This window comes from Macaca nemestrina, chromosome 8 (genome assembly GCF_043159975.1).
Source record: "Macaca nemestrina isolate mMacNem1 chromosome 8, mMacNem.hap1, whole genome shotgun sequence".
Taxonomy (NCBI): Eukaryota; Metazoa; Chordata; class Mammalia; order Primates; family Cercopithecidae; genus Macaca; species Macaca nemestrina.
The window spans coordinates 121,013,172-121,035,417 of record NC_092132.1 but is presented as its reverse complement, the minus strand read 5'-3'; the positions used below and the strand labels follow the sequence as shown (position 1 = coordinate 121,035,417).

The window sequence follows — 22,246 nt, the reverse complement described above, 5'->3', positions numbered from 1 at the left end:
CAAGCAATCAAAGCTAATGTTACCAGTTACACATTATGTTGGTATAATGCATCCCCTGATACAGGGGTCCTCAGCACCCAAGTCATGAACCAGTACTGTTCCGTAGCCTATTAGAAATAGGGCTGCAGAGCAGGAGGTGAGCAGCACACACGTGAGCATTGCTGCCTGAGCTCTGCCTCCTGTCAGATCATCAGCGGCATTAGATTGTCCTAAGAGGGTGAACCTTATTGTGAACTGCACACACGAGGAATCCAGCTTGCTCACTCCTTATAAGCGTCTAATCCCCCACCCACCCACCGGTTTGTGGAAAAACTGTCTTCCACAAAATCAGTCTCTGGTGCCAAAAAGGTTGGGAACAGCTGCCCTAACAGGATGCAGTGAGAACACGTTTACCTCAGTGGTATTATTCCCCAAAATCCATAACCCAAGTGTTAACATGAGAAGACATTAGACAAACCATATGAAGGGACATTCTACAAAATATTGACTAGTACTCTTCAAAAGTTATTAAAAATAAGAAAAAGCTTGCCATCAGAGACTGGAGGAGACTAATGAAACGTGCTGGCTTAATTACAGCCTGGTATCCTGGATTTGATCCTAGAGCAGACAGAGGATGTTACAGAAATATGGCCAAATACGACTGAAGAGAAATATGACTAGACTCTACAGTTTAGCTAGCAGTAATGTGCCAATATGAATTTCTTATTGGTGACAAATGTACCACAGTTACATAAAATGAATAAAATGACAGCATAAGGGGAAGCCAGGGAAAGGGCATACAGAACTCTGAACTATCTTTAAAATGTTCTGTAAACAAAATTAAGTTTTTTTAGTAAAAGACAATGGCAAAATGCCTTCAAAATTCTGAGAAAAATGGATGTACATTTTAGTGGTTTATAGTCAGCTAACCTATTGCTTAAATTCAGGGTAGAATGAAGACATTTTCTTTCCTTTCTTTCTTTTTTTTTTTTTTTGAGAGGGAGTCTCGCTGTGTCCCCCAGGCTGGAGTGCAGTGGCGCGATCTCGGCTCACTGCAACCTCTGCCTCTTGGGTTCCAGTGAGTCTCCTGCCTCAGCCTCCCAAGTAGCTGAGACTACAGGTGCCTGCCACTATGTCCGGCTAATTTTTTTTTTTTTTTTTTTTTTTTGTATTTTTAGTAGAGACGAGGTTTCACCATGTTGGTCAGGTTGGTCTCGAAATCCGGACCTCAGGTGATCCACCCGCCTCAGCCTCCCAAAGTGCGGGGAATACAGGTATGAGCCACCACGCTTGGCTGAAATGAAGACATTTTCATACATTCTCCCATGTACCTCTTCTCAGGAAGCGACTGGAGAGTATGATCATCCAAAACAAGAGAATAAACTAAGAAAACAGGAGACATAGCATGCAGGAAACAGATGTCAACAGAAGAGAAAAAAAGAAAAGAAAGAAAATTCCCAAAATGCTGGGGAAGTGACATCTCAGGCTGCTGCTCCACACTAAGGTAGAGGACAATGAGCACACAAGGGAGTGGGTCAGAGGCTCTGGGAGAGATCCCTTCCACAAGGTCAAGAGAGCTGGACGCCTGCCGTATCTCAGCATCTTCAGAGGAGAGTTAAACAATCAACAAAGACTGAATGATTGACAGGTACCTGGAAAAATAATCAAATAAGAAGGCAATTATTACCTGGGAAAAAACAAAAAACTGTATATCTAAGGGGGGAAAATGATAGTGTACTACGTGGTTTATTTTTTAATAATAGTCACACAGTTATAATCAAACACTGAATATTTTTTTAAAAGTATGTAAATGTGTTACTTTGTAGAAACAGAGAGTAAATAGGCCAGGTGTGGTGGCTCACTCCTGTAATCCCAGCATTTTGGGAGGCCAAGGCAGGTGGATAATTTGAGGTGAAGAGTTCAAGCCCAACATGGTGAAACCCTGGCCAACATGGTGAAACCCTGTCTCTACCAAAAATACAAAAATTAGTCGGGCGTGCTGGCATGTGCCTGTAATCTCGGCTACTCAGGAGGCTGAGGCAGGAGAATCACTTGAGCCTGGAAGACAGAGGTTACAGCGAGCCAAGATCATGCCACTGCACGCCAGCCTGGATGACAGAGTAAGATTCCATCTCAAGAAAAAAAAAAAAAAAAAACAGAAAAAGAAACATTAGGTAAATACCAAAATAATTAAATAATTAGCTAAATATTGTGGTTGCTTCTTGTGGAAGGACACAAAAGGGAAAAGAAGTGGAAGACTGCTGTTTTTATTAATTAACTTTGTAGAAATAATTGATTCTTCAACCTACATGCATGTATATATTTTTCTTTAAAAAAAAATTGTCTTAACGGGAAGACAGTCCATTATGTGTCAGGTTTATAATAATTAGAATATTCATCCGTCCCAAATTTAGAAAGCATGGCAGAAAAACCAGTTTGGAAATATAAAAATGTGGGGGCTACCTATGATTGGCTCAACAAATTTTCTTTTCCTTAAAGCTCCCATAGGAAATATATGAGGAGATACTAGGAGTATTTAGTGTGAAGAGGTGATGACTCTGAGCGAACAGAGTTTTGTCTTCAAGCAAAGAAGTCCCTTCAAGTGAAGGGACTATGTAAGTGGAAGTGTGAATTAACTTGTTCGGTAAAATGTGAAGGATAGAGATTGCCAAGTCCTCCTTTCTCTTGGGAACCACTGATGGATTATCATGAAGTCTCATTTCCAAGGGCCTAGACCTTGAGCAGGAATTCTTTACCAAGCACAGAGAACCAGAGTGCAAATTGAAATTGCAAACCGTTAGGAATGCTAAGACTTAAAATCTGGAAAATCTATGAATACCAAGTTCAAAGGACCAAAGGTAGGCTCAAAATTGTGATTACGTTAGCCAGAGTTCATGGCAGGATAAAGACTGGATTTGAAGCAAGAGCAGAACAAAATCAAGTAAGGAGATGCAAAACAACTTTCAACTTTTGAGAGGCCACTGTTCACCCCTATTGGCTGGTAGGCACAGATGCCAGACTGTACCCTGCCAAACTGAGGAATCAGAGCAGGTAGCTAAGAATTGACTATAAAGGCCGGACATAGCGGCTCACATCTGTAACCTCAGCAATTTGGGAGGCCGAGGCAGGTGGATCACGAGGTCAGGAGTTCGAGACCAGCCTGGCCAACATAGTGAAACCCCCATCTCTACTAAAAATATAAAAAATTAGCTGGGCATGGTGGCATATGCCTGTAATCCCAGTTACTCAGGAGGCTGCGGCAGAAGAATCACTTGAACCTGGAAGGCAGAGGTTGCAGTGAGCTGAGATCACGCCATTGCACTCCAGCCTGGGCAACAGTGCAAGACTCCGTCTCAAAAAAAAAAAAAAAAAAATTCACTATAAAAGGGGAAGTTTCAGTTCAACAGAAAGAACCATATAACTGTCAAGACAAACAAAAGATAAAATAAGCTACCTTTAAAAAGAATGAAATCACCAACACTGAAAATGCCCCAGCACAAATTAATGGACGCCTTGTTCATGATACTCGAGCCACCAGTCAGCTGGTAATTGTACGGATCACATAACCTTCCATGGTCTTCCCAACCCTGACCTTGCATAACTGTTTATATGAGAAAGTCAGTAATAATACCCTATTTCCTTGCCTTCCCACTCAGGAGAGGAGCCCATTAAGTGTAGGATAAAGTTCCAACTCAAGGTGACATCACAGAGAAAAGAATCTTATGAAATGAACTCTTTTCACTCTAATATTCTGCCAGAAATATTTCACAGTATGACCCGAAGGAAGTGTGTCTGATGAAGTAGTTATGAGAGTTTTAGAAGTAACTTTAGTTTTAGCATCCGTTTCCAGCTGAGGTCTTGGGCAGAAAAACCAGCTGTTTCTAAAGTATGATTTTTAAAAGATTTTGTTTCCGAAGAGAACATGGTTCCTAGCAATGAGAAAAATACAGATAATCCTCAAATTCATAACTTCTTGAGCCCATTAGGGAACTGAATTCCAGAGGGTGACAGAGCCCCTTTGAGGAAAGATGGATAATCTGTTTCACCTTTGGCAGAACACAGGAGAAGAGGTGATCACCATAAAAACAGGTCACAAGAAATCAGTTAAGCCGGGCGCGGTGGCTCAAGCCTGTAATCCCAGCACTTTGGGAGGCCGAGACGGGCGGATCACGAGGTCAGGAGATGGAGACCATCCTGGTTAACACGGTGAAACCCCGTCTCTACTAAAAAATACAAAAAACTAGCCGGCCGAGGTGGCGGACGCCTGTAGTCCCAGCTACTCGGGAGGTGGAGGCAGGAGAATGGCGTGAACCCGGGAGGCGGAGCTTGCAGTGAGCTGAGATCCGGCCACTGCACTCCAGCCTGGGTGACAGCGCGAGACTCCGTCTCAAAAAAAAAAAAAAAAAAGAAATCAGTTAAAATTTTAATAAATTCTTAGCAGTGGAGTAACCATATCAGCTGGAATAGCTGGGATGCCCAGACACAAAAATGAGAGTTCAAACTCATCAAAAGCTCTTTTCTATGGGCCTCATCAAATGCTCAGAAGGAAGACTGAGGGCAGCACAGGATTGGAAAGGATCCCCCTCCTTGGCCCAGCACGGTGGATGATCTTTCTCTGCTAGGGGACATTCAGGAAGCCTCTCCACCCTCCCCAGACCTTTTCCTCATAAATGTAAAAGCCTTAAGCCACTGCGGGAGCGGTAGCACACCCTTCTGCTCCCAGATCCAAGGGAAAAATCTATTACTTCTGGGGGAGAGGGAGAAGTAGAACTCCTCTTTCTCATGGTTGGGGGCAGGATGGAAACCATTTTGGGCCTAGGATCCTATCATGGTACCAGAAGTTACACCACTGGAGAGGGGCATAAACTCTCCCTCCAAACTAACCACAGATACAAGGCAGAGCTTGGCTGCCAACGGAAGAAGAGGCAAGGACACTGGAAAAGCTTCACCCCTGAGACCCAGGAATCTAGAATCTGCCTAAGCCTGAGGCTGTGAAGATAGCAAAGAAGTTGCCCTACTCCCAACATAAGCCTACTGCTAAGGAATGAGTAACAGGAGTTTGCTGGTGGGGAGAAGCAAGAATATTGAAATAGACCTCATCTGTGGCATAGCAATGCAGGAATTGCTAAAAGCTGAGGGTGGAGGAGAAATACTGAGAAAAACTCTTTAACACCCCAGGCCCCACTTTAAACATAGGCAATACCAGTGCTTAGCTACTGGATAATTATTATTACTGGAAACACTTGAAACCTGGGGAGCACAAAAGGTAACAATAGCAACACAAAATCCAAATCTAGCTCAACTCTTTACTAAACTGACTCTACCTCCCTAATATGGTTTGGTTTTGTGTCCCCACCCAAATGTCATCTTGAATTGTAATCCCCATGTGTCAAGGGAGGGAACTGGTGGGAGGCGATTGGATCATGGGGGTGAGCTCCCCCATGCTGTTGTCGTGATAGTGAGTTCTCACGAGATCTGATGGTTTAAATGTGTGGCATTTCCTCTCTCTCTCCCTCTCTCCCTTCTTCCCCTCCTGCTTTGCCATGGTAAGATGTGTTTGCTTCCTCACTTTGCTTTCCACCATGATTCTAAGTTTCCCAAGGCCTCCCTCGCCATGCAGAACTGTGAGTCAATTAAACCTGTTTCCTTATAAATTACCCAGTCTTGGTTGGTTCTTTATAAGCAGTGGGAAAATGGAGTAATACACATCCCTCCTCCCCCACCCACACACATTAACAGCCTTGACAGAAAACAGGCATGTCCATTGCCACACATAAACATTGATCTCAGTCTCTATGTGCTTGTACATAATGTCCAGGAATCAAAAAAAAAAAAAAAAAAAATCATGAAACACATAAAAAGAGGAAAAAAAAAAAAAAACCACTATCAAGAGATAAAGCCATCAACAGAACCAGGCTCATAAATGACTCAGATGTTGGAACTATCAGGCAGGAACTTTAAACTACCATTAATATGTTAAAGAATATAGTAGAAGGCTGGGCGCGGTGGCTCACATCTGTAATCCCAGCACTTTGGGAGGCTGAGGCAGGTGGATCACGAGGTCAGGAGTTCTAGACCAGCCTGGCCAACATGGCAAAACCCCGTCTCTACTAAAAATACAAAACTTAGCCAGGCGTGGTGGCATGCACCTGTAGTCCCAGCTAGTCAGGATGCTGAGACAGGATAATTGCTTGAATCCAGGAGGCAGAGGTTGCAGTGAGCCAAGATCATACCACTGCACTCCAGCCTGGGCAACAGAGCGAGACTCTGTCTAAAAAAAAAAAAAAAAATTGAGGGGGGCGCCAAGATGGCTGAATAGGAACAGCTCCAGCCTCCAGCTCCCAGCATGAGCGACACAGAAGAGGGGTGATTTCTGCATTTCCAACTGAGGTACCAGGTTCATCTCACTGGGGTGTGTTGGACAGTCGGTGCAGGACAGTAGGTGCAGCCCAACGAGCAAGAGCCGAAGCAGGGCAAGGCATCGCCTCACCCGGGAAGCGCAAGGGGGAAGGGAATTCCTTTTCCTAGCCAAGGGAAACCGTGACACACAACACCTGAAAAATCGGGTCACTCCCACCTAATACTGCACTTTTCCAAGGGTCTTAGCAAACAGCACACCAGGAGATTATATCCTGTGCCTGGCTCAGAGGGTCCCACACCCACGGAGCCTCCCTCATTGCTAGCACAGCAGTCTGAGATCTAACTGCAAGGCAGCAGGGAGGCTGGGGTAGGGGCACCCGCCATTGCTGAGGCTTAAGTAGGTAAACAAAGCGACCGGGAAGCCACTGAGCTCAAGGAGGCCTCCTAAGCTCAAGGAGGCCTGCGTGCCTCTGTAAACTCCACCTCTGGGGACAGGGCATAGCTAAACAAAAGCAGCAGAAATCTCTGCAGATGTAAATGTCCCTGTCTGACAGCTTTGAAGAGAGTAGTGATTCTCCCAACACAGAGGTTGAGATCTGAGAACGGACAGACTGACTGCTCAAGTAGGTCCCTGACCCTCGAGTAGCCCAATTGGGAGACCCTAACTTGGAGTAGCCTAACTGGAGTGGACCTCAAGCAAACTCCAACAGACCTGCAGCTGAGGGTCCTGACTGTTAGAAGGAAAACTAACAAACCGAGAGGACATCCACACTAAAACCCTATCTGTACATCACCATCATCAAAGACCAAAGGTAGATAAAAACCACAAAGAAGGGGAAAAAGCAGTGCAGAAAAGCTAAAAATTCAAAAAATCAGAGCACCTCTCCCCCTCCAAAGGAACGCAGCTCCTCGCCAGCAACGGAACAAACCTGGACGGAGACTGACTTTAACGAGTTCAGAGAAGACTTCAGTCGATCAAACTTCTCAGAGCTAAAGGAGGAACCACAAACCCAGCACAAAGAAACTAAAAACCTTGAAAAAAGATTTGACGAATGGATAACTAGAATAACCAATGCAGAGAAGTCCATAAACAAACTGATAGATGAACACCATGACATGAGAACTACGAGACAAATGCACAAGCTTCAGTAACTGACTCGATCAACTGGAAGAAAGAGTATCAGTGATTGAAGATCAAATGAATGAAATGAAGCGAGAAGAGAAGTTAAGAGAAAAAAGAGTGAAAAGAAATGAACAAAGCCTCCAAGAAATGTGGGATTATGTGAAAAGACCAAATCTATGTCTGATTGGTGTACCTGAAAGTGACGGGGAGAATGGAACCAAGTTGGAAAACACTCGGCAGGATATTTTCCAGGAGAACTTCCCCAATCTAGTAAGGCAGGCCAACATTCAAATTCAGGAAATACAGAGAACGCCACAAAGACACTCCTCGAGAAGAGCAACTCCAAGATACATAATTGTCAGATTCACCAAAGTTGAAACGAAGGAAAAAATGTTAAGGGCAGCCAGAGAGAAAGGTCAGGTTACCCACAAAGGGAAGCCCATCAGACTAACAGCAGATCGCTTGGCAGAAACCCTACAAGCCAGAAGAGAGTGGGGGCCAATATTCAACATTCTTAAAAGAATTTTCAACCCAGAATTTCATATCCAGCCAAACTAAGTTTATAAGTGAAAGAGAAATAAAATCCTTTACAGAAAAGCAAATGCTGAAAGATTTTGTCACCACCAGGCCTGCCCTAAAAGAGCTCCTGAGGGAAGCACTAAACATGGAAAGGAACAACCGGTACCAGCCATTGCAAAAACATGCCAAAATATAAAGACCACTGATGCTAGGAATAAACTGCATCAACTAACGAGCAAAATAACCAGCTAACATCATAATGAAAAGATCGAATTCACACATAACAATATTAACCTTAAATGTAAATGGGCTAAAGGGTCCAATTAAAAGACACAGACTGGCAAACTGGATAAAGAGTCAAGACCCATCAGTTTGCTGTATTCAGGGGACCCATCTCACGTGCAGAGACACACATAGGCTCAAAATAAAGGGAAGGAGGAAGATGTACCAAGCAAATGGAAAACAAAAAAAGGCAGGGGTTGCAATCCTAGTCTCTGATAAAACAGACTTTAAATCAACAAAGATCAAAAGAGACAAAGAAGGCCATTACATAACAGTAAAGGGATCAATTCAATAAGAAGAGCTAACTATCCTAAATATATATGCACCCAATACAGGAGCACCCAGATTCATAAAGCAAGTCCTTAGAGACTTACAAAGAGACTTAGACTCCCACACAATAATAATGGGAGACTTTAACACCCCACTCTCAAATAAGACAGATCAACAAGACAGAAGGTTAACAAGAATATCCAGGACTTGAGCTCATCTCTGCACCAAGCAGACCTAATAGACATCTACAGAACTCTCCACCCCAAATCAACAGAATATACATTCTTCTCAGCACCACATCTCACTTATTCCAAAATTGACCACATAGTTGGAAGTAAAGCACTCCTCAGCAAATGTGAAAGAACAGAAATCACAACAAACTGTCTCTCAGACCACAGTGCAATCAAACTAGAACTCAGGATTAAGAAACTCAATCCAAACCACTCAACTACATGGAAACTGAACAACCTGCTCCTGAATAACTACTGGGTACATAACGAAATAAAGGCAGAAATAAAGATGTTCTTTGAAACCAGTGAGAACAAAGACACAATGTACCAGAATCTCTGGGACACATTTAAAGCAGTGTGTAGAGGGAAATTTATAGCACTAAATGCCCACAAGAGAAAGCAGGAAAGATCTAAAATCAACACCCTAACATCACAGTTAAAAGAACTAGAGAAGCAAGAGCAAACACAAAAGCTAGCAGAAGACAAGAAATAACTAAGATCAGAGCAGAACTGAAGGATATAGAGACACAAAAAACCCTCCAAAAAAAATCAATGAATCCAGGAGCTGGTGTTTTGAAAAGATCAAAAAAATTGATAGACCACTAGCAAGACTAATAAAGAAGAAAAGAGAAAAGAATCAAATAGATGCAATAAAAAATGATAAAGGGTATATCACCACTGATCCCACAGAAATACAAACTACCATCAGAGAATACTATAAACACCTCTACGCAAATAAACTAGAAAACCTAGAAGAAACGGATAAATTCCTGGACACATACACTCTCCCAAGACTAAATCAGGAAGAAGTTGAATCCCTGAATAGACCAATAGCAGGCTCTGATATTGAAGCAATAATTAATAGCCTACCAACCAAAAAAATTCCAGGACCAGACGGATTCACAGCTGAATTCTACCAGAGTTACAAGGAGGAGCTGGTACCATTCCTTTTGAAACTATTCCAATCAATGGAAAAAGAAGGAATCCTCCCTAACTCATTTTATGAGGCCAACATCATCCTGATACCAAAGCCTGGCAGAGACACCACAAAAAAAAAGAATTTTAGACCAATATCCCCGATGAACATCAATGCAAAAATCCTCAATAAAATACTGGCAAACCAAATCCAGCAGCACATCAAAAAGCTTATCCACTATGATCAAGTGGACTTCATCCCTGCGATGCAAGGCTGGTTCAACATACACAAACCAATTAATGTAATCCAGCATATAAACAGAACCAAAGACAAAAACCACATGATTATCTCAATAGATGCAGAAAAGGCCTTTGACAAAATTCAACAGCCTTTCATGCTAAAAACTCTCAATAAATTTGGTATTGATGGAACATATCTCAAAATAATAAGAGCTATTTATGACAAACCCATAGCCAATATCATACTGAATGGGCAAAAACTGGAAGCATTCCCCTTAAAAACTGGCACAAGACAGGGATGCCCTCTCTCACCACTCCTATTCGACATAGTGTTGGAAGTTCTGGCCAGGGCAATCAGGCAAGAGAAAGAAATAAAGGGTATTCAGTTAGGAAAAGAAGAAGTCAAATTGTCCTTCTTTGCAGATGACATGATTGTCTATTTAGAAAACCCCATTGTCTCAGCCCAAAATCTCCTCAAGCTGATAAGCAACTTCAGCAAAGTCTCAGGATACAAAATCAATATGCAAAAATCACAAGCATTCTTATACACCAATAACAGACAAACAGAGCCAAATCATGAATGAACTCCCATTCACAATTGCTTCAAAGAGGATAAAATACCTAGGAATCCAACTTACAAGGGATGTGAAGGACATCTTTAAGAACTACAAACCACTGCTCAATGAAATAAAAGAGGACACAAACAAATGGAAGAACATTCCATGCCCATGGATAGGAAGAATCAATATCGTGAAAATGGCCATACTGCCCAAGGTAATTTATAGATTCAATGCCATCCCCATTAAGCTACCAATGACTTTCTTCACAGAATTGGAAAAAACTACTTGCAAGTTCATATGGAACCAAAAAAGAGCCCACATTGCCAAGACAATCCTAAGTCAAAAGAACAAAGCTGGAGGCTTCACGCTACCTGATTTCAGACTATACTACAAGGCTATAGTAACCAAAACAACATGGTACTGGTACCAAAACACAGATATATACCAATGGAACAGAACAGAGCCCTCAGAAATAACACCACACATCTACAACCATCTGATCTTTGACAAACCTGAGAAAAACAAGAAATGGGGAAAGGATTCTCTATTTAATAAATGGTGCTGGGAAAACTGGCTAGCCATAAGTAGAAAGTTGAAACTGGATGCCTTCCTTACTCCTTATACAAAAATCAATTCAAGATGGATTAAAGACCTAAACCCATAAAAACCCAAGAAGAAAACCTAGGCAATACCATTCAGGACATAGGCATGGGCAAGGACTTCATGTCTAAAACACCAACAGCAATGGCAACAAAAGCCAACATTGACAAATGGGATCTAATTAAACTAAAGAGCTTCTGCACAGCAAAAGAAACTACCATCAGAGTGAATAGGCAACCTACAGAATGGGAGAAAATTTTTGCAATCTACCCTTCGGACAAAGGGCTAATATCCAGAACCTACAAAGAACTCAAACAAATTTACAAGAAAAAAACAACCCCATCAACAAGTGGGCAAAGGATATGAACAGACACTTCTCAAAAGAAGACATTTATGCAGCCAACAGACACATGAAAAAATGCTCATCATCACTGGCCATCAGAGAAATGCAAATCAAAACCACAATGAGATACCATCTCACACCAGTTAGAATGCCAATCATTAAAAAGTCAGGAAACAACAGGTGCTGGAGAGGATGTGGAGAAATAGGAACACTTTTACACTGTTGGTGGGACTGTAAATTAGTTGAACCATTGTGGAAGACAGTGTGGCGATTCCTCAAGGATCTAGAACTAGAAATACCATTTGACCCAGCCATCCCATTACTGGGTATATACCCAAAGGATCATAAATCATGCTGCTATAAAGACACATGCACACGTATGTTTATTGCGGCACTATTCACAATAGCAAAGACTTGGAACCAACCTAAATGTCCATCAATGACAGACTGGATGAAGAAAACATGGCACATATACACCATGGAATACTATGCAGCCATAAAAAGGATGAGTTCATGTCCTTTGTAGGGACATGGATGCAGCTGGAAACCATCATTCTCAGCAAACTATCACAAGAACAGAAAACCAAACACCGCATGTTCTCACTCATAGGTGGGAATTGAACAATGAGATCACTTGGACACAGGAAAGGGAACATCACACACCAGGGCCTGTTGTGGGGAGGGGGGAGGGATAGCATTAGGAGATATACCTGATGTAAATGACGAGTTAATGGGTGCCGCACACCAATATGGCACATGTATACATATGTAACAAACCTGCACGTTGTGCACATCTACCCTAGAACATAAAGTATAATTTAAAAAATATATATTTTATATATATATATATATATATATATAGTAGAAAAGGGAGACAATATGCATGATATGCATGAACCTAAGGGGAATTTCAGCAGGGAGATGTAATATAAAACAAGAGTCAAATGGAAATGCTAGGTTTCTGCAGCTAAAGAGATGGTGAATTAGGTGATCCCTAAGCTAGTTTTAATTCTGACATTGCATGATTCTAAGACCACCACTTTAAGAAGGTAAGAGAAGATAAATAAGAAAATGGATGGTTTATATGTAGAAAACATGAGATAACTAATAATCTCCCATTTGGAATTGTTCCTTCTCATCTTCAACTTAAAACACAAAAAATGATCATGTACAGTGGCTCATGCCTATAATCCCAGCACTTTGGGAGGCCAAGGTGGAAGGATTGCTTGAGGTCAGAAGTTCAAAACCAGCCTGGGCAACATAGCAAGACCCTGTCTCTACAAAAATAAAAGTTACAAAATTAGGCATGGTGGCACATACTGTAGTCCCAGCTACTCAGGAGGCTGAGGCAGGAGGACTGCTTGAGTCCAGCAGTTCAAGACTGCAGTGAGCTATGACTGCACCACTGCACTCCAGCCTGAGTGATAGAATGAGACCCTGTCTCAAAAAAAAAAAAAAAAAAAAAAAAAAAAAAAAAAAAAAAAAGGCCAGGCACTGTGGCTCACGCCTGTAATCCCAGCACTTTGGAGGGCCAAAGCAGGAGGATGGCTTGACCCCAGGAGTTTGAGACCAGCAGGGACAACATAGTGAGACTCCAACTTTACAGAAAAACTTTAAAAAATTAACCAGGCATGGTGACATGCACCTGTAATCCTAGCTACTCAGGAGGATGAGATGGAAGGATCACTTGAGTCCAGGAAGTCAAAGCTATAGTGAACCATGACCACACAACTGCACTTCAGCCTGGGCAACACAGCAAGACCCTGTCTCAATCAATCAATCAAATTTTTATACATACATATAAAATATATAAAGCAATGGAAAATTACTACAGGCAACTCCAGTTAAAAAGTAAATTCTATTAACCTTAAGACAGATTGTCTGTTTTGTTCAGTTTAAATACAGACAGGAAATCACCAAACTATCTTGTCTTTTAGTCCTTTCGTACTAAATCTTTTTTTCCTAGAAGCCTTCACCCATTTTTATAGCTTATCATTCTAACTTAAAAAGAAATCCAAACTATTTAAAACATCACGTTTAATCTATAGGAAGAAAAATTTTGACCAAAGGTACATCTATCTTTGAACAACTGACATCGTGATACAGGAAGTATAAGATCTCACCCTTCATAGATAGTAGATAAAACTTTTGTTCAAAGAAAGGTGATACAGGAAGTGTAAGGTCTTACCTTTCATAGAGAGTAGATAAAAGTTTGTTCAAAGAAAGGACATGTAAAGTAGTTCATGCTCTCCTAGTAAGTGCCCATTTGATGACGTAGGGTTATTACTTCTGGTGGTGATTTAGTACCAAAGGGTATCTTATGCTAGAAAGCTTTAAAATGAAGAGAGTGCACTTAAATGCAGCGTTTGTTACGAGTTCATCATCTTAGCATGGTAGTTAATGGAATCACTGTAACAGCTGTATTCTGATACTGTGGCAGTAGTACTAACAGCTGGCTGCCAGTGATTAAGATGGCCTTTTGGAAGACTCTCGTAGAATATTTATCAAAAGTATCCAGATCTCCCACGTTAGAGAATTTTTCCTTCACAGTGCACAAAGCTTATTCCTTTATTTAATAATGTCTATCTAAATTGTAAGCCCTATGACAAGGGACCATGTCTTTTCTTGCTTACCATTATCTAGCACAATAACGCCCAAATCAGAGTGCACCTTCAATACAATTTTTTTCAACTACTTTGTTTAATAAATAAAATAGTCTGGGCACAGTGGCTAACACATGCAATCCCAGCATTTTGGGAGGCTGATCGGGCGCATTGCTTGAGCTAAGGACTTTGAGACCAGCCTGGGCAACATGGCAAAACTCCATCTCTACAAAAAATACAAAAATTTGCTAGGCATGGTGGCATGCGCCTGAAGTCCCAGCTACTTGGGAGGCTGAGGTGGGAGGACCACTCAAGCCTGGGAGTTGGAGGTTACAGTGAGCCGAGATCGCACTACTGTACTCCAGCCTGGGTGATAGAGACCCTATCTCAATCAATCAATCAATTGGAGACTTTCAAATAAAAATGATTGACTAGACACACACTTTTAATTCCCTCCTGAAATCCCATAAAATGACAGTAAGGTGTTTTTTTATTATGGCATAGATTCCTGAAGAAAAACAAAATGATAAAGAAAACAAAAAATTTTGGAAGTTGCAAAGTTAACAGATGGGTGGCAAATGACTTAGTTGATGTGAGAAAGCTGAGTTCTAAGAAGCAGCGGGAAAGCAGAAAAGCAACTCAACGTTCACTGCAGCATGCACAAGATGCTGCAGAATTTGGTGGCACACAGAACCTCTGGAAATGGATGTAAAGAAGGGGCTGAAAGGGAAGTGGCTGCCCATTTTGTAGGAGGCAACTGAAGACCCAAATCATCACTGTGCACAAGCAAGAACTGATGTTCTCCTACCCCAGCAGCAGTTGAGTATCGTCCAAAGAAACTTAACAGTAGATCATTAGACTAGGGGAGAGCAGGCATGAACGAGGGTAAGAGTACCACCGTCTAGCGCATTCCTGAACTTCTCAACTTCATCTATTCCTTGCTCCACCTGCGCAGAGTTCTGGCTAACAGCACACCTCACCTCCTTCCATGTGACTTCCTGCCCTAGAATTTAACTGTTGGAGTCACTGTGGAACTCTTCTCAGCACTCATATCACACACGTGCAACCCAAAATGTGGAGCGAGTTAGGACCAGTGGGGCAAATTTTGGACCACGGAGAAAGCAGGGCCCATGGATCAATTTTTTCCCCTTCCTTACCTGGAAGGACTGATCCCAAGTGCAGTATATGCATCTCAGGGGCAGGGTCCTGAGGATGAACCAATCACTCCCACTTAACACTCAGCTGAGTAACATCCTCGCATTGCCCTCCCTCCTTCCCTGGTTCACTCCCCTGTTCCTCCCTCCAACCCTCTAGGACTGCACTCCCTAACAGAATCACGGCACAGATGCCTCTGCTTCCCTTTTTGTTCTCTGTGGAAGCCAGGTTAAGATCGTTGGTACCAAGAGTGGCGCTAAAGAGCATTATTCACCTGATGGCAATAAAAGCCCCATCACTGGTGGTCAATCCCTGTTAAAATTAATATCACCTGCTTTATCACCAGCATTCATCACCTAAGTGAGAAAGAGGCCCTACTCTGAGAAGAAATAGCTTATATACTAAGAGAAACAGCAAAAGCTAGGGTGTACTGTCAAGAACTGGGTAAGTGGCCAGGCGCAGTGGCTCCTACCTGTAATCTCAGCACTTTGGGAGGCTGAGGTGGGAGGATCACTTGAAGTCAGGAGTTCAAGACCAGCCTGGCCAACATGTTGAAACCCCCGTCTCAACTAAAAAACACAAAAATTAGCTGGGTGTAATGGCCCGTGCCTGTAATCCCAGCTACTCGGGAAGCTGAGGCAGAAGAACAGCTTGAACCCGGGAGGTGGAGGCTGCAGTGAGCTGAGATCATGGGCAACAGAGCGAGACTCTGTCTCAAAAAAAAAAAAAAAAAAGGGCCATGTGCAGTTGTGTCCACGCACTTTGGGAGGGGGCGAGGCAGGTGGATCACCTGAAGTCAGGAGTTCGAGACCAGCCTGGCCAACATGGTGAAACCCTGTCTCTACTAAAAAAAATACAAAAATTAGCCAGGAGTGGTGGCGGGCACCTGTAATCCCAGCTACTCTGGAGGCTGAGGCAGGAGAATTGCTTGAACTCGGGAGGCAGAGGTTGCAGTGACCCAAGATCATGCCATTGCACTACAGCCTGGGCAACAAGAGCAAAACTCCATCTCAAAAAAAAAGAAAAAAAAAAAACCTAAAAAAATGCAATTGGAATGTTCCTAACACAAAGAAGTGATAAATGTTTGAGGTGATGGATACCCCAGTTACTCTGATTTGGTCCTTACACATTGCATGCCTGTATCAAATCGTCACATGTACCCCCATAAATATATATAACTAGTATTCACCTATAATAATTACAAATAAAGAGTTAAACAAAAATTGAGGAAAATGGTCAGAAAGCTCAGGGAGTTAGAATGTTCAGAAAACTCCAATTTTTAAAGACTGTTGGATATAGGGTCTGAGTTGGTAATGTCACTGGAGGCTCGAAGCTCTAAAATCACAGTTCCCTGATAACAGTGGGAGCACATAATGGCCAGTTGATAAATGGAGTTTCTGCCTATGCCCAATTGCTTCAGTGGGTGTGAGAATCCACCTAGTGTTTATTTCTTTGGTTACCAAATAAGTATCTGGGATGGTTATACTTAGCAGCCAGGAGAAACTTTACATAAGTTTCCTGACCTGTGAGGTAAAAGACATTATGGTTAAAAAAAAAAAAAAAAAAAAAAGTCAAATCCTTAAAACTGCCCCCTCAGTGAGACCAGCCTGGCCAATATGGTGAAACCCCGTCTCTACTAAATATACAAAAATTAGCTGGGTGTGGTGGTGCATGCCTGTAATCCTAGCTACTCAGGAGGCTGAGGCAGGCGATTCGCTTGAATCCGAGAGGCAGAGGTTGCAGTGAGCCTAGATCACGCCACTGCACTCCAGCCTGGGCGACAGAGTGACACTCTGTCTCAAAAAACAACTGCCCCCTCAGATAGGATAGTAAGTCTGAAGCAACACCATCATCTTGGAAAAACTGCAGAGATCAATGCCCCATAAGACCAAGGAGTTTTCCCCATCATAATCCCCATCACCACCATTTAATTTACCGTTCTGACCCCTGAAAAAAAAAAACAGATAAATAATGGCAGATGTCAGGGGACTACCAGGAACTTAACCTGACAGTAGTTCCAACTGCAGCTGCCTTGCTGAAATTGGTATCTATACAGGATCAGCATGGCTCCAATCAATATCTGATACTGATGCACACCAATAAGCAGCCACTGAGGGAAAGCTCACAACAAGCAGGTAGGTATTATGAGTTATCATTGGATTTCAGCTGGCCTGTCCCTTTGTTACCCCAATACTGGTTCCATTGACCCATGAACAGGACATTGTGGGAATGATGGAGGCTATGCATGAACAGAAGAACTTTGGCTCTCACTCAAAGGCAGAATTCATCACTGCGACTGTTGAAGACCTGATCTACTAGCAACAATGATCAATGCTGAAGTTTCTAATAAGGCACCATTCCTTGAGGAGAATGTGTAGCCTCTAGTCTCTCAGTGACAGGCTAAAATCCTTTTACTCAAGAAGGAATAGCAATTAGTCCTTACTGAAATTGACACCTACCTTAGATACACTCATAGGGAACTTCCTTGTCCCCCATACCTCTGCCTACTCTATCACTCAGGGGTTACAGAATACCTTCTTCAGGCCAGGTATGGTGGCTCACATCTGTAATCCCAGCACTTCGGGATTGTGCCATATAGAACATGTTGTGTTCATATAGAATATGTTGTGCCATATAGAACAAATCCCATAAAATAAGTGCAAATGAAAACTGGTGGCTGGGCGCCGTGACTCATGCCTGTAATCCCAGAGCTTTGGGAGGCCGAGGTGGGTGGATCACCTGAGGTCATGAGTTCGAGACCAGCCTGGTCAACATGGTAGAAACTCTGTCTCTACTAAAAATACAAAAATTAGCCGGGTGTGATGGCATGTGCCTGTAATCCCAGCTGCTTGAGAGGCTGAGGCACGAGAATCACTTGAGCCTAGGAGGCAGACGTTGCAGTGAGCTGAGATCACGCCACTGTACTCCAGCCTGGGTGACAGAGCAAGGCTCTGTCTGGAAAAAAAAAAAAAAAAAAAAGTGGTCTAATACCTTTTCATTTACTTTCATAGAATGTTTTATTCTGCTTTTCAATAATAAGCACATTAGCATTTTGGAATTGGAACTACTTCATTAAAATCCAAGCAGAGCCTCCTAATCATCTTCACTGACCACCTCTCTGGGAGGAATCAGAGCACACTGGAGAAAAGCCTAACTCTCATTTTCCTCAATGAGTCCAAAGAGAAGGACATTCAATCATACCACCTTTGGGCATTCTGAAATGCCACATTCAGTTAGCTGTTTCTGTTAGAACCGAAGGAATGATCTCCTACATCTTTTTTAAAGCTATTTACCGGCCGGGCACGGTGGCTCACCCCTGTAATCCCAGCACTTTAGGATGCCAAGGCGGGCAGATTATGACGTCAGGAGATCAAGACCATCCTGGCTAACGCGGTGAAACTCCGTCTCTACTAAAAATACAAAAAATTAGCCAGGCGTGGTGGCGGGTGCCTGTAGTCCCAGCTACTCGGGAGGCTGAGGCAGGAGAATGGCGTGAACCCGGGAGGCGGAGCTTGCAGTGAGCCAAGATTGTGCCACTGCACTCCAACCTGGGGGACAGAGTGAGACTCTGTCTCGGGAAAAAAAAAAAAAAAAGCTATTTACCAATGCCAGCATACCCTCTCTTCCAGTTCCCAATAATTATCTCAATAGGGTTTTTGTGAGGTACAGAAGCAGTTAGGGTTTGCATATTTCAGTTTTCTGTGAATATAATCTTGAAGCCTTGAAATGATCTTGAAACCTAGCCCAAGCAAATCATCACCCTGAGAAATTCTGTTTTCTATCTTGATATATTTTGAGAATAAATAATTGGTATAGCATGGACAATTAATGTAGTCTCTACTCTCTCATGTTTTCACAGGGGTGGGTGTGTGAATGGGTAGTGGGGGGTGTGTGTGTGTGTATTTAATTTTTTGCTTATGGCCCTATAAATTAGATCATACAGGAAGCCATCAGAAATCAGGATGCATTCTCTGAGAAGAATGATGTAATATTTAGTGTTCATGTTGCAGACCAAGACAGTCAGCATAAAATACATGATTTTATGAGTTGAACAGTTATACAAAACAAGAAAGAAGAATTTAAATTTTCATAATTCTTAAAATCTTAAAAATATATATTTCAAATATTTTAAATTTGTCTACCAAATACATAATTAGTATTTGAAAGCCCTGTATGGTATACATACAATACCTAAAGATAATTTCACATACTGTTTAGGTTTATGTTTGACCTAAAATTTATATAATAACCAAAGTAAACATGTAAATATTTAAGAAAAGTTGTTGGCCTTTGGAAAATTTAGATAAGGCCAGGCATGGTGGCCAAATTTAGATAAGGCCAGTGCTGGTGGAATTCCAGCACTTTGGGAGGCTGAGACAGGCAAATCACCTGAGGTCAGGAGTTCGAGACCAGCCTGGCCAACATGGTGAAACCCCGTCTCTACTAAAAATACATTAGTCAGGTGTGGTGACTCATGCCTATAGTCCCAGCTCCTCGGGAGGCTGAGGCACGAGAATTGCTTGAACCTGGGAGGTGGAGGTTGCAATGAGCTGAGATCGTGCCACTGCACTCCAGCCTGGGCAACAGAGTGAGACTTGGTCTCAAAAAAAAAAAAAAAGAAGAAAAATTTTAGATAAAACCTTACACATCTATGAGAGTCTGGCACAGCAATGATGGGTGACAGGCAGGTGCTATGTGTGGGCCACCTCACTCTGTAAACATTTCAGGAGAAGCTGGAAGTAATCTTTCTTTTTCTTTCAACAAATTTCCTTTGAACAAATTCAGTTACACATAAAGTAGGTTCATTCCCATTATAAATTAATAAAGTAAGCAAACAAACACCAAGCACAATCTAGAAATTTGAAGACATTACTAAGAAGTTCGTAACAATTTAATAAAGTTTTTATAAGGATTATCCTCATCTTTGAGTAGTTTCTCTCTATATTAATAAGCACGTGTGTGCCAGAAAGAGAAAGAGTAAATATCAGAGCAGCAAGCGAAATGAAAATGAGTTTGAAAGTGCAGGCTGCAGAGCGTCAGTGTGAGAGGTCTGGCAGAAATTATCGTACTCCTTCGCCACGGCACTGATGGAGAGGCTAAAGGATTGACTGTGTGCATAAGCAGAACTTTTTTTTTTTTTTTTTTTTTTTGAGACAGAGTCTTGCTCTGTCACCCAGGCTGTAGTACAGTGGTGTGATCTCGGCTCACTGCAACCTCTGTGTCCTGGATTCCAGCAATTCTCTCACTTCAGCCTCTCGAGTAGCTGGAATTACAAGTGCATGCCACCACACCCGGCTAATTTTTGTATTTTTAGTAGACATGGGGTTTTGCCATGTTGCCCAGGCTGGTCTCGAACTCCTGGGCTCAAGTGATCCACCCGCCTCAACCTCCCAAAGTGCTCCAATTACAGGTGTGAGCCACCATGCCTGGCAAGAACTCTTAATTTTCTATGTTTGGGACTTCGTCACCTTTTCTGCAGCTTTCTGTGTCACTGCCCAGCACCTGCAGCACGGGGTCCTCCAGAAAAAACAATAAAGGAGAATGAAGGCTTTCAGGAATGAAGGCCTGTCCGGGGCTTGTAAACTTCACGACAGTCCCAAAAGGTAGTAATGGAACATTCAACCTTCCTGCAGAGCCTGGTCTCTCTGATAGGAATGAAGAACACTGATGAGGTAGCAACAACAGAAGGAAACGCAAGAGAGCAGAGAACATCAAGACGGCCAGCCTGCTGGCTCTATGCCCACCTTTGATTTGCTTACCTTTTCCTGAAGCCTGATATTATCCCACACCTTGGTGCACACCATACACTCAAATGCATCGATGTAATTGTCCTGGCTGATGTCTTGCACTCCCCATTTCCGTTCCCTGAGAGCTGTCAGAAGTCGCTGGTTAGAGATCTCACCCTTCAGCTTCCATTCTACATAGGCCTCATACAATCCGTCATCAGAATCCAGTCGTCTGATGTAAGTTGCCAGTTCCCTGGGGTGAGAAAATTCTGATACAAGAATAGCACTTTTGTTACTTGGAAGCCAGTCTGTGATGCTGGGGGATCCGTAATATACAGGGACCACCCCCAGTTTCAGTGGCCTCCAGAACTTCTCAGTGATGTAGTCATCACAAACTGCATTCTCAAAAGCTAGGATAAACTTATACTGTGCAATGATCCTATAAAAGCCATCGGCATCCATAGAGGCTGGATTTTTCAGCTGCTGAGGGAGGTCTTTGTTGCGTAAACATTCACCATAGGAATCAACCTCGATGTAAGCCATGAGCTCGCGAACATAGCTGTCCCTGTCTGACGGTGGGTCACAGTCTGACTGTACATAGACCAGCGGAGCAAGTCTTTTTCTAAGCTTGTTTTTGGACTGCAAAGGAACTAGGTATCGGAGTGACTTCAGGACTTCAATGCTCTCCAAGTATTGGGTAGTTAGTGGCAAGTGGGAATGCCTGCTGAATGTGGCAGTGTAGTTGAACAAGGTGATCACCGGTTTATGAAAGAGCTTATAATTGTTTTTCGGGGACTCTTCGTGAAAAAGAGCCCAGTCATGATGGGCTTTCCGAGGCAGAGGTAAGCTGTCTATGTTAAAGTCAGTACCTAGGAGAAGAAAATGAGATATTAATTAGTATTTCCAAAAGAATGTTGCTAAGTTTGGGTCTACCTGGTAAGATTAGAATACAGGGGAGTCTGAGGCTATGAATAAGAAGCATGTGGCCAGGTGCGGTGTGGCTCATGCCTGTAATCCCAGCACTTTGGGAGGCCAAGGCAGGTGGAGCCCTTGAGATCAGGAGTACGAGATCGGCCTGGCTAACATGGTAAAAATACTAAAAATACAAAAATTAGCTGGGTGTGGTGACACATTGCCTGTAATCCCAGCTACCTGGGAGGCTGAGGCATGAGAATCACTTGAACCTGAGAGGCAAAGATTGAGCCACTGCACTCCAGCCTGGGTGACAGAGCAAGACTCCTTCTCAAAATACGTGTGTGTGTGTGTGTGTGTGTGTGTGTGTATATATACACATACATATACATGCATACACACACACACACACACACACACACACACACA

The 22,246-nt window shown here is 42.6% G+C and overlaps 1 protein-coding gene across 3 annotated transcripts in view; it reads right to left on the bottom strand.

The window, feature by feature from the left end:
* Positions 1-22,246, bottom strand: part of LOC105476614 (fucosyltransferase 10) — a 102,667-nt gene that overhangs the window by 3,398 nt on the left and 77,023 nt on the right. For all 3 annotated transcript variants that reach the window (XM_071068411.1, XM_071068410.1, XM_071068409.1), the window contains exon 3: positions 20,939-21,774. In XM_071068411.1, coding sequence (XP_070924512.1) covers positions 20,939-21,774 — 836 coding nt within the window. The remainder of the gene's footprint in view (positions 1-20,938; positions 21,775-22,246) is intronic.